Here is a 12,438-nt window from a genome sequence, read left to right on the forward strand (position 1 = left end):
ATTGTTTCTACCTGGTTTTCTAGGTATAAAGAAATTAAAAAGTGTCTTATGAGGAAGTGTAGCCCAAGTCTTGCACCATACACATCTCCACTACCCATGCTGATGTAGAGACCTCCAAGCCGGACAGCACAAAAGCTGGTTCTGAACCAGTAAAACCCATGGTGCATCCTCCAGAAGCTAATATGACTCTGTAGCAATACTTCCACAACCCAGGTCAAACGCAAAAAGCAAACCCCCCTTGAAGATGAGTTTATGAGGGGAAAAAAATCACACAAGGAAACGATCCCCTTAGAGGGGAGGCCAACAGGAGAATTAGTACCTCAAGAACTTAATCTGAAAAAGACTGTATAATGAGTATTTTAAGTGATTGAAGAGTTTTAAAAAGGAATGGAAATTAAAAGGAAAGAGGACACTATGAATGCAGTCATTTGAGTTTGACAGGAGATTATTGGTGACTTTATGGGACCCACTTCAGTGAATGGTCAGCTAGATGTTAAGTTGAGAAGTGAATTAGAGATGAAGAAATGAAGATGGCAAGTTTGGCCGTGAACAGGAGAGAAATGGAGCAGTAATTGGAGGAAGAACACAAGGCAGAAGAAATTCTGTTTATTTATTTATTTGTGTGTGTGTTTTCAGATGGAGATTACTCACCTCCTTCATCAAGCCTCTCCCTGTGGCATTTCTGCATTTATTCTGACTTCATTCCTACCGTTCTTGCTCTGTTCTGGCCGCCTTTACCTTTCACTTAGAACAGGGGTCAGCTAACAACAGCCTGTGAGCCTAATGCCTGTTTTTATCAATGAAGGTTTTTTGGAACACAGCCATATTCACTCATTTGACCTGTTGTTTATGGTTGCTTTCGCACCACAATGGCAGAGTTGAGTAGGTAAGACAGAGACCATGTGGCCCACAAAGCCTAAAAATATTTACTCTCTGGCCTGTTAGAAAAGGTTTGTCAACCCCTGGCCTAGACTACTGTGATGTATTTCACCAAAGATACCTGTCTATATTTTTAGATGGTAGCATTCAGATTCCTTTCTGATCTGACTTCCAACTGAGCAACCCTTGGCTCATTTTTTATTTCCCTGTTAAGTTTATTCTTCATTCAAATTGAACTGCTATTTACTGTGCCGTATATACATGCTGCACTTTCTTTTCTCTGCGTCTGTTTTTCTTTTTAATGGGGATAATAATCGCTAACATTTTATTGAATTTAACTTTGAGCCAAGCATTGTGACAGACCCTTACAATTAAATGTACTATCTCATTTAATTCTTACAGCACTTTTACAAACTGGGGTTGGCATTATGATAGCAAATAATAATAAAACCTTCTCCAGAGGATTGTTAAGAGAATTTATTGAGGGAGTGTGTATAAAGTGTCTGACACATAGTGGACACAATAATGGTAGATTTTAGTTGTTTGGTTTTCTTTTTTTACTGTGTCTTTATCAATGCAGAATATGCAAAACAGTACCATTAAGTTTATCCCAATCCCTCTCTACTCCTAATTCTGTTCCTAAAGACAACCACTTTTGACTCTTAAGTTGTTTCTTTTGGTATTTATTTACATTTCTAAACAATATAATTACTATTATATATATATATGGATGACTACTTAGCTCTCTTACCATCATCACCACCCTCACCTCCTCTATCCTCACAATATGGTTATAGAATCCTTTTTGGTTAAATTAGTATTCAGTCCTTGTTAGATGATATAAATGTTATTTACAACTAAGCCATGTGGTATGTTATGTTTTCTTTCTTACGTACGTTTCTCTTTCTCCCATAGTTATTAGGTTTTTTTTTTCTTTACTTATTTTCCATGTACCTATCACTAATTCCTAGCTATGTAAAAATCTTAATACAGTCAAGATACATTCATCAGTCATTTTGTCAGTTTTCTTTCTTCTCAGAGTCATCTCCATCCTGTTTCATGATGAACTGGTGGTTTTCCAGGCATTCTGCACAGCTGTCATCCTGAGGCTTCCCTTTACATCTCTCCCATGGCTCTCCTGTTTCATGGCTCCTCCTCAGAAGGGGGTACATGGGAAGTAAATATTTTGAGATCTTGCCTATTTGGAAATGTCTTTATTTCATCCCTTATATTTGATTGAGAGTTTGGTTGGATATAGAGTTCTAGGTTGGAAGTCATTTTCTCTCATTGTTTTGAAGCTTTGCTCTGTTGTTTCTTCTGGTTTCCAGTGTTCCTGCTGAGACTCTGGTAGCATGCTGACTCCCAGGCCTTTGACTCTGAGCTGTATTTTTCTCCATACTCTTTGAGGATCTTCTTTGTGTCCCTGGTGTTGAGAATGTCCAGAAGGATGGTCCTAGTTGTTGGTCTCTTCATTCATTGTGGAGGCCCTCTCCATCTGGCAACACACATACTTCAGTCCTGGGAATGTGAATTATTACATTGATTTTCTCCATTTTTTTCTCTCTATATTCTCTGTTCTCTCTTTCAAGAACCCATACTTGCATATGTGTGTGTAATTTATATTTTCCTACCCATTTTTCTTTTTATTCTGCCTTCTGGAAGGTACCTTCAACTTTATCTTGCAACTGTTTAATTTTTAATTTTTGCTTTCATATTTCTTATACATAAGAGTTTCTTATTCTATTTTTCATAGATGCATTATTTCCTATCTGCTAAGCCAGTTACCACAATTATATTATCCAAATAATTATAGACAGTACAAGATAGGTTAGGCTTAGGTGTCGGAGTATTTGGTACCGATGAGTGCTGAAGGCTAAAAGGGTCTAGAGAAATCACTGTCTGTCAGAAAAACTGGGGACAACTGCATGGAGGAAGGAGGACAGGATCTGGACCTGGAATGCAGGTAAATTTGGGTAGGTAAGGAATGGCAGCCTTGAGTGGTGGAACAACTGTTGGCTTTGGAATCAGGCAGACCCAGAGGCCAGTCTCACCTGAGTCATTTATTATGAAATCTTGTGTAAGTCCAACTTCTCTTAGTCTGTTTTCTCATCTTTAATGTGACTAATAGTATCTGCTCTCTTGGGTTACTATAGGAGAGAAATTGTGTATTTCAAGTGTCTGTCACAGAGCTGGAATTTTATAAATATTCTCTATTCTGTAAGTTCTTTGTGGTTAGAAAATATGCCTTATCTATAGACACCGTTCCTAGCAAAGTGCTTGCTACATAGTAGTGTCTTACTGTAGATATTGATGAATGAATGAGTGAATAAATAAATAAGCAAGGGAAAGTATTCCAGGCAGGTTAAGTAACAGAAATAAAGGCAGGGGATTTGGAAATGAGTTTGTGGAGAAGACTGTGAGGATCTTAGCCTAACTTAAAAGATTTTTATATTGACAAGTATTAATGATTGGAAATATGTCTGGTGAGTTGAGCCAAAACTTTTTGAGGGGCTGTGGGGAGGTGATGGGAGCAGTGGGGTCAATATAACGCATTTTAATTAATTTCAAATCAGGCTTAGAGAGCTCATGGTCTGATTCCAGTTTTCCACATGAAAATTTGGGCACAGGAGTTGAGCTCCATGAACTTGTGGGAAAATGATCAAGCTCTGCTAACTTCAGAAGGCAGTAATAATAAGGATAAAATGAGCCATTAGATGTAAGTTTGTGGCAGGGTTTTGTTGGCTCCAGAAGCAGATACAAAGACCGAAACCCCTGCTCATCCACATGGCTGTAAAAACAACATGGCTTTTAAATCTTTGGAAGCAATAAACTAATAAGCCAGTGGATGGGGTATGTTTCATCAATAAAAATATTTCTTCTCTTGCCTTTATCCTTAATTTGGCTATTTATAATTTTCCTTTTTAATTTCTTTAATGACTACGCCTGTGCTATCCAATACAGTAGCCTCTAGTCATATGAGACTATTTAAATTTGAGTAAAATTAAATAAAATCTAAAATTCAGTTCCTGTCATACTGGCCACATGTCAGGTGATCAGTAGCCACATAGGCTAGCGGCTATCATACTGGACAGCACAAATATAGAACTTTTCCATCATTACCAAAAGTTCTGTTGTTGGGTAGGGCTGGGCTAAAGCATAGAATTGTAGTATGTGTATATACACACACATACATATAAAATACTGAAGTTTCATAGTTAGCTTTATCCTCTTTGGCCTTAATTTATAAAGTAGATGAGTGAAGCTTGTTTTTTAAAAACATTAAGCAGGTCTCATGATGGTTTACTCTCCTACATCAGTGGCTTTCTATTGAGAATAGGTTTCCCAATCTGACCAAATTAATGGATTTTCTTAATTAGGGAAGTAACAGGATGTAACAAATTGAGTGATTCAAAAAGCTTGAAGCCTAATTGGAAATATACTTGATTGTGTTTTGCCAAATGTCATTTCAAGAATGTCTTTTCCTTTTAAGATGCTAAAGAGAACCCTTATGGTGAGGATGACAATAAGAGTCCATTCCCCCTGCAGCCCAAAAACAAACGGAGCTATGCCCAGAATGTGACTGTCTGGATCAAACCCAGTGGCCTGCAGGTACCATTTCTGTTGACTTGCCTTCCACTGGGGGGGGGGGGGGGGGGGGCAGGGAGGGGATGCAGGATGAGGGATTCTGACAGGCAGGCAGACATTTGATTTGATTTTCCTTTCCTCTGATACTTAGTAGTTCATTTACTTCTAATATTTTGGGATAGCCTGCAGTAAAACACATATATAGCAAAATCATTTTGTACAAAATTTAGAGCAATAAGAACCATATAGAGGAAGAGGGGGACAGTCATGCCAAGACCCCGAGGGAAAATAATCACTGTATTTGAACAATTTGGCTCCAAGCTGCCTGCTGCCAAAGTCAAACAGTAAACTTGTTGGGTTATATAGTTTTTCTTGTCTGATAAAAGAAGCATGTCAGTCTTTACAGAGAGACATTTTCCTGACATTGAATTTTTTCCTTTTGAGGTGAAATTCACATTACTACAGTTAACAATTTTTAAAGTGTACGATTCAGTGGCATTTAGTGCATTCACAATGTTGTGCAATGGCCACCTCTCTCTAGATTAAAAACTTTTTCTTCACCCCTGAAGAATACCCCATATCCATTAAGCCCATTCCTGCCCCCGCCATTGCCTGGCACCCACTAATTTGCTTTTTCTCTAGGGTTTGCCTGTTCCACAATGGCTGCACCATTTTACATTTCCACCAGCAATGTTCCTTTTTTTCCACATCTTCGTCAACACTTATTATTTTCTGTTTTATTTTAATAATAGCCATCCTAGTGGATGCAAAGTGGCATCTCATTGTAGTTTTGATTTGCATTTCCTTAATGACCAGTGATGTTGAACATCTTATTTGCCATTTGTATATCTTCTTTGGAGAAATGTCTATTCAAGTCCTTTACCCATTTTTTAATTGGATTGTCTTTTTGTTGATTTCTTTATATATTCTTGTTTTTAAATCCTGATCAGATAAATAATTTGCACATATTTCTTCCCATTCTGTTGGTTGTCTGTGATTTTCTTTATAATGTCCTTTGATGTGCAGAAGTTCTTAGTTTTTATTAATCCAATTTATTTTTTGTTATATCTAAGACTTTTCACTGTCATATTTAAGATTTCATTGCCAAATCTAAGGACATGAAGATTTGCCCCTATGTTTTCTTCTAATAGTTTTTTGAATTTAACTTCTATATTTATAAGTCATTAACCCTTTTTGAGATAATTTTTGTATATGGAGTAAGATGAGATCCAATTTCATTTTTTTGTTTATGGTTATCTAGTTGCCCCAGCACCAACTGTTAAAGAGATTATTTTTCCCCCATTGAATGGTCTTAGCACCCTTGTCAAAATATCTGTTGGCCATAGGTATTTGGGTTTATTTCTGAACTCTGAATTCTATTACCATTGGTCTATATGTCTAGCCTTATGCCAGTACCATGCATTTTTATTACTATAGTAATTTTTGAAATAGGAAAAGTGAGCCCTTCAACTTTTTCTTTTTCAATTTTGTTTTGGCTGGATGTTATTTTAGCAACAATTTTTAAAAAGATGCAAAAGCCTCCATATGAAAAAAAAAGCGCCTTCATAAGGTTATTTCTTCCATCCTCATATAGAATCCAAGTCATAGTTTTACAGTGTAATTCAACAAAACACTTTTAAATGAGCAGCTAAGATACTTATTATCAAAGTATGCTGTTTTCAGGCAGGAGACTCAGTGACATTTCTCCTTCCTTTGACATAAAGTCATTTATACCTAGTTTACAAAACTCTCTTATTGAGCCTTTTTTTTCCCTTCTTTTGAGCATCTTTTATTTTCTTTGTTCATTTCCAATGATTCTATCCTAAGCCAAATGAGAAGAGCAGTCAGGCCAACTGACCACAAAATCAGGGTTGCTGCCTGTATAGTCTCTTCTGCCAGCCCCCTTTCCATGGACAATGAACTACATCCTGTGTGGCTAAGCCTTTTCTCTTCTGTTGAAAATCAGGTTCTCCCTCTTTCCTGCCATCCCTGACCCCGGCCCTTCCCTGTCAGGATAATTAGAATCACTTCCACTACTAGGTGTAACTGAATTTTTTTAAAATTGTTTTTTAAAGTTTGTTTTGGTCCTGGGTGTATTTTTGTAAGACTTACAAGTTCATTTTTGTCACCAAAGGATTTCTTTTAACAACCCTTTTGAAGGAGGGAGGTGCTCTACCAATGTTGTACAGAATGATGAAATTAACTCAGAAGGGGTTCTCATCTTGACACTGTACCTCTGTTCTTATTTTAATTTCTTTAAACATTTAGAGCCATCCTTTTGTATTCTTCCCCTTTTACCACAGAATTCTAATGTTGAATTCTTTTTACCCTTAATAGACAGATGTACAGAAGATTTTAAGAAATGCAAGGAAACTACCTGAGAAAACACAGACATTTTATAAGGTGAGAATGTCAGAGTTACAGTGGTAGAGGGTATGCCCTGGGGATATGTTCCAAAAATAAATGAGTCACTGTAGTAAGAGCATGGGTTGCAAAGTGAACGTGGACAGGGATTAAGAAATGTATGATTTGTGCCTACGTTTTTCATCAGTAAAATTAGAAGAGATAGGTCGTTCTGGCCGTAAAATCCAAGAATTTGAAGTGGCCTTGTTCTCTGTATTAAAAGGGCTTCTTTGTGTTGGTGTTTCTGTGAATGACTGAGGGAGGCAGCTGAAAGGACCTGTGGGGTCTTAGCCTTTACCCTACTCACTCCTATACGGGTATTCAGTTCAACCACATGTAACCTGTGTATGTTTCTTCATGGGATGGTGAATTTCTCAGAACATTCTTACTGCACTAGACAAGCTACTTCCAGGACTGAATTCTAAAATTACATATTTATGAATGGCAAAGGAGTTGACCCTCCAGAATCTTACCTAGCTAATGGAACCATTGGTGGAGGGGAATAAAGTTAAAAGGGGTGGGGTGGAGTGGGGGGCATTTAGGCTCACTCCTTTCTCTCCCGTCCTTGGTATTTGGCTGAAATTAATTTAAGTGGCAGCATAAGGTATGCTGCATTGTTGGTGTCCTTGCTGGTGTCCTACCTTGCTAATCTTAAAATATAGTACACACAGCCAGCTTCAGGCTAGTTTCTCTTCCAGAGAACATACGTGCTACTTTGTCTGGGTGTTATCTTATGTTTATATCACTGTTGTCTTCAAACCTAATTATGTAGCAAGCTGGTGAAGTCAAACAAGAGCAGCTTTAATCAAAGTTCAACCAGAGGGCTTCTCAGCCCTAACTAAAGCACATAATCCGCATGGGCCCTGGCTCTCCTTGCTGAGCTTTCTACATACGATCAACAGCTATCTATTCAACATGACACCTTTGTGCTTTGGCTTTCTGCACTTTCCACTTGGTAACAAATGATAGTAGAAGTAGTCAGAGAGCCCCATTTCTCTTTTAGGTTCTGTATAATCCTACATATTACAGCTGTTTGGGGCCTCTAGCTCCTGACTGCTTCAGCCCACTACAGTGGGCAAGGAAGGGGTTATCATCCTTATTTTGTAAATGACACCACTAAGGCAGAGAGGCTACACAACTTCCCAGACCACACTAAGTGATTGATCAAGGGGCACTTTGTATTTCTTGGCTTGTCTATTATCCAAACTTTCCTTATGTGGTAGTCTTTCTGGCCACTCTTGTGACTCCTCCATGGCCTCCTCCAAACGTGATCATTGTCATTCAGTCTGAGGGCCAGTCAGAAAGGCACCAGAGGCTGAGAGCCCTCTGAGATTTGGAGCATGCCTTTTCCATCCCTGAATATGAGGGAAACTTGTGTCCTCCTTAAAGTTATCAGGATTAAGTACCATGATGTATGCAATGTGTCTAAAACCATGTTTGGCATAAACTATGGTGATGAGGACCTGTGTGTTTTTCAGTCCACTTACTGCCTTCCTTATCTCACTTTCTGACCATCAGTACCAGAACCACTTCCCAGTCATGTCATCACACTCTTCTTAATGATGTCTCTGTATAAACATTTGTTCTCATATAAAAATGCTCAGTAAAGTCCGGGGTCAAGGAGGACTTACTCTGCTGAGCACTTAGAATATGAATGAGAACCCATTCCAGGAGCATTGGTTTATTTTTTGTTTATTTCGTTTCAGGAGCTGAACCGTTTAAGAAAGGCTGCCCTGGCCTTTGGTTTCTTGGACCTGCTCAAAGGGGTGGCTGACATGCTGGAAAGGGAGTGCACACTACTGCCTGACACAGCCCACCCCGATGCTGCCTTCCAGCTGACCCACGCTGCCCAGCAGCTCAAGCTGGCCAGCACAGGCACCTCTGAATATGCTGCTTATGACCACAACATCACACCTCTGCAGACAGACTTCTCTGGGAGCAGCACAGAAAGAATGTGAAGATGACTTTTGGAGCCTTCTTTTTCATTTCCAGAGTGAAAGTGATTTAGGGTAAAAACCTTTCCAGTCTGCTTATCTCTGGAATAGCTACCCAAAGACTCCCTGAAGCTGCTCAGAAGCACCACTTACTAGCTTGAATGACTCTACCACAGTCTGAAAAGGGTTCTGAAGGGTGGTGGCTGGTTGGGTTTTAATTTTTGCTTTCTGGGGCTTGGAGTTTTTAAGCCCCAAATGACAGCGCTTGCTCCCATGATATGGGCACATCTCCTGAGAAGCTTGAATGACTGGCAAGCACCGAGTTCCTCTTGTCCTCAGGAAAACTGCCTAGCAAGGGCTCTCTGGCTTCCTGAAAGGCATCGTCTTATCTCTCCAGTGTTATACTGCAACCATAAGGACATTTTCAAGCTTCTGTTTTGAAATGAGCAACCCAGACCATCTGGGGCCAGACAAGACCAACACCAATAAGTTTCAGAACTTTCCTTAGAACTTGGGCAAAATGTAATGGTAACCCTTAGGTGCTTTTGGTGTATCTTGAGATATAGTCTTTTAAATAGCAACCACATATGTGTAAAATGATTCCTGTTTTTTCGAGTTTTGGGGTTTTTTTAATGAAAATAAAATATCTGATTTTCTATAAAATGGTTTCATTGTGAAACTAATGGGCCTTTGCCTTTAGGTCTGTCCTGTCACCTGAATATAATTTCAACTTCCTCAGTGGCACAAATTTATAAAATTATGAGGTTGCCTTCAGTTCCGTATTGACTTCCTTGTTTCTGACACCAATTAGGCCTCATTGCCTAAGCCAGGAGCAGGCCAACTAAATTTTCACAGATCTCTGTATTCAAAGTCAATCCATCAACTAGCTTCATGACCTTGGGCAAGTGATGTAACTTCTCCAGACTTTATTTACATCATCAGTGCTTTTCAAATAGCTCTGGAGAATTCCTAAGGTACAATCCTCTCAAGGCCTATTAAACTCTTTGTAGCCACCTAAACCAAAACAAATCCTTTTGGTTTAACACACTGAACTTCTACATAATATTTTATCTGCACAAAGGACTTTATCACTACCAGTGTGAAAGCCATTAGACTAAATGATCTTTAAGTACAAATTATTAGGATTTTGATTGTAAATGTTTTAATAGAAACCATCTTTTTTGTTTCCTAGACAGGAATAAAACAGTTTATAACAATCACTAAGAATACAGCATAATTTACTGCAAAGCTGATACGTCCAATTACATATAGGAACTCAAGTCGGAAAAAAAACATCAGAAGTCAGTACAAACAAGGGTTGACAGAAATATACAGGCATGCAAAATATCCTTCAGTGCAATGAATTTTTAAAAAAATCAGCCAGCCTATGCTAATCAGATATGTTAGGTCCAAGTTTCCATCTTGGGCTCAGAGAAACAGATAGCAAAACTCTGAATCTCCTTTCCCCCAGGAACAATGGAAATAGAGCTGAGAGGGCTATTGTGCCTTAAAGTCTATTACACAAGCATCACTAAACACTTATTTTACTTGGTTTACTTGGAATGTACTGAAGGAAACTGCTGTTTTTTAGAATGGCCAACCTTCATAATGTCTAGAAGTATTTTTGTTCCCCTACTGTTGGTGTGTTTCCGCCAGGAATGTTGGCAGAAGACCAGCTGGTGGTTCTACAGCTAATGTTCCCTCTCAGTTCCCACTGTACTACTGCAGACAAAGGAAAAAGCCAGTCTAACAATAGCAAAATAAAGTCACGTATTTTCAAAAACAGTCCTACCACTCACTCTGGCACAAAAGTAAATGGACACAGTGAGTGCAGGGGAAGGAGAACTGACTTTTTCATGTTTGTGCACAGCTTAAGACAGTTTTGTAGGTGTGTTTATTAGTTTGGCCTATTATATCTCCAGTTGCCACTTGGCATTGCCAGCAACTTACTGCCAGTGGACCCATATGTTTGTTCCTTTGGGCCCCTGTAGCCATTTCAATTTGGAATCCTTCATAATCTCATTGTTTTCTAAATAATGTATTATCTTTCTTCAGGGTTGAAAATAGTTCTGATTTAGTTAGAAATGATCATGGTGTTCCAAGGTCTGATTTGTTTTCATTCTGTGCCTCTCCAGTGCCCACACTAGTAAGCATTTAGAGGCCCAAAAATGTCAGATCTGATATATGTTCTTTAACCACCACCCTGACTGAACCTAACCTAATAAAAGGTCAATGCCACCCCACTTAACAGAACATACTAGGTCCTACCTGAGTCATTTTTACAGCCTCCTATAAAACAACATGGTCTTGCTTTCCTTCACAAGGATAGCTGAAAAGAACAAATCCCAACCATGAGAATGGCCATTATGTTCTAGGGTTAGAGCACTGAAGAAATATCCTGGCCTGTATGAAACAGGCTGACTGGACATGGAGTGGGGTGAGGGCCTTTTGCTGTCACTAACAGAATACACAAGAACGAACCTGTTATCAGATATCAGAAATCCATGTCATGCAACTAGTACATTAAGATAATACAGTAAATTCAAGAATGTTACTGGTGGAAAGGGAGATACCCTCACTGAGAATTTAATTGTTAAAAAAAAAAAAACTACTTATACATTGGTACAAGGTGGTAAAACTAAGAATCATAGATTAGGCTCAAACTGACAAAAAGTCACAGAAATCTCTTTTTAGTGCATCTTTTTCTTTTTTTGTCCAAAACGTCGCCTACGCTGTTTATAAAGGTGGCGGAAATTGTTGTATAACCCTGAAAAAGAAAAGAGGCCAATTACAAGTGAGAATCTTTGTCTCTATCTACTTATAACCAGAAGCTTGGGACAAGGGAGTCTCTAGTTGTCTCTGCACTACTAAGTACTTAGCTTATTGTAACTGCTCAGGAAGTACAAATTAAAACGAATTTATAAACGATGAACTAGATTCAGCCCAATTTCTTTTCCTGGTGGGTTTACAACTCAATTTTTTTCATATTTTATTATGAAAATTTTTAAACAAAAAAAGTTTAAATCATTGTACAGTGAACACTACCTAAACTTGTTTCCTGTACTTTATCATTTATCTATTCATCCCTCTATTCATCTCATTTTTGATGTATTTCAATGTAAGCTGCAGGCAATAGTGTTAAGTTTTTCGCCCCTAAAACAGTTCATTAATTAGAATGAATTATTTATTCTTTTTCTTTCCTTCTAAGGTAAAACTTACATAGAATGAAACGCACAAATCCGAAGTATGGAGACAACCCAATTCTGTATTCAAGGCTACTCAATAACATGCATTAAGCAGTGGTCTGAAAGTTACAGGCACTTCCCTAGGAAGCACAATTCACTGGATTAGAAAACAGGATTTGGGTGTCACAAAAACGAATTTTAATTCCCTTCGACCAATGACTAGTTCTGTGGTTTAGCCTCGCCTCAGTTTCTTCATTTGTACAATAGAGTTAAAAGCACTTATTTTATAGACTTATTGTGAAAGAATGCATGTTTAAAAGCACTCGTATCTATATTCAAATGTAACTGGTTGTTATACTGCTTCTGAATTGTAAATGTGAATTTAGGATTTATTTCATTCTGAAGAATAAGAAAAGAACAGCTACATATTCTTCACAGGAAAACTAAATATG

The 12,438-nt window shown here is 38.3% G+C and overlaps 2 protein-coding genes across 5 annotated transcripts in view; one reads left to right on the forward strand and one right to left on the reverse strand.

Moving 5' to 3' along the window:
* INTS14 (integrator complex subunit 14) overlaps positions 1 to 9,464 on the forward strand; it is a 49,877-nt gene extending 40,413 nt beyond the window's left edge. For all 4 annotated transcript variants that reach the window (XM_037833657.1, XM_037833661.1, XM_037833660.1 and 1 more), the window contains 3 exons: positions 4,370 to 4,488; positions 6,802 to 6,867; positions 8,574 to 9,464. In XM_037833657.1, the coding sequence (XP_037689585.1) occupies positions 4,370 to 4,488; positions 6,802 to 6,867; positions 8,574 to 8,825 (437 nt within the window). In that variant the 3' untranslated portion in view covers positions 8,826 to 9,464. The remainder of the gene's footprint in view (positions 1 to 4,369; positions 4,489 to 6,801; positions 6,868 to 8,573) is intronic.
* A 476-nt stretch (positions 9,465 to 9,940) lies between these two features.
* HACD3 (3-hydroxyacyl-CoA dehydratase 3) overlaps positions 9,941 to 12,438 on the reverse strand; it is a 41,432-nt gene continuing 38,934 nt past the window's right edge. Inside the window, exon 11 of the mRNA XM_037833662.1 lies at positions 9,941 to 11,568. Within this exon, the coding sequence (XP_037689590.1) occupies positions 11,492 to 11,568 (77 nt within the window). The 3' untranslated portion in view covers positions 9,941 to 11,491. The remainder of the gene's footprint in view (positions 11,569 to 12,438) is intronic.

Source organism: Choloepus didactylus, chromosome 4 (genome assembly GCF_015220235.1).
Source record: "Choloepus didactylus isolate mChoDid1 chromosome 4, mChoDid1.pri, whole genome shotgun sequence".
Taxonomy (NCBI): domain Eukaryota; kingdom Metazoa; phylum Chordata; class Mammalia; order Pilosa; family Megalonychidae; genus Choloepus; species Choloepus didactylus.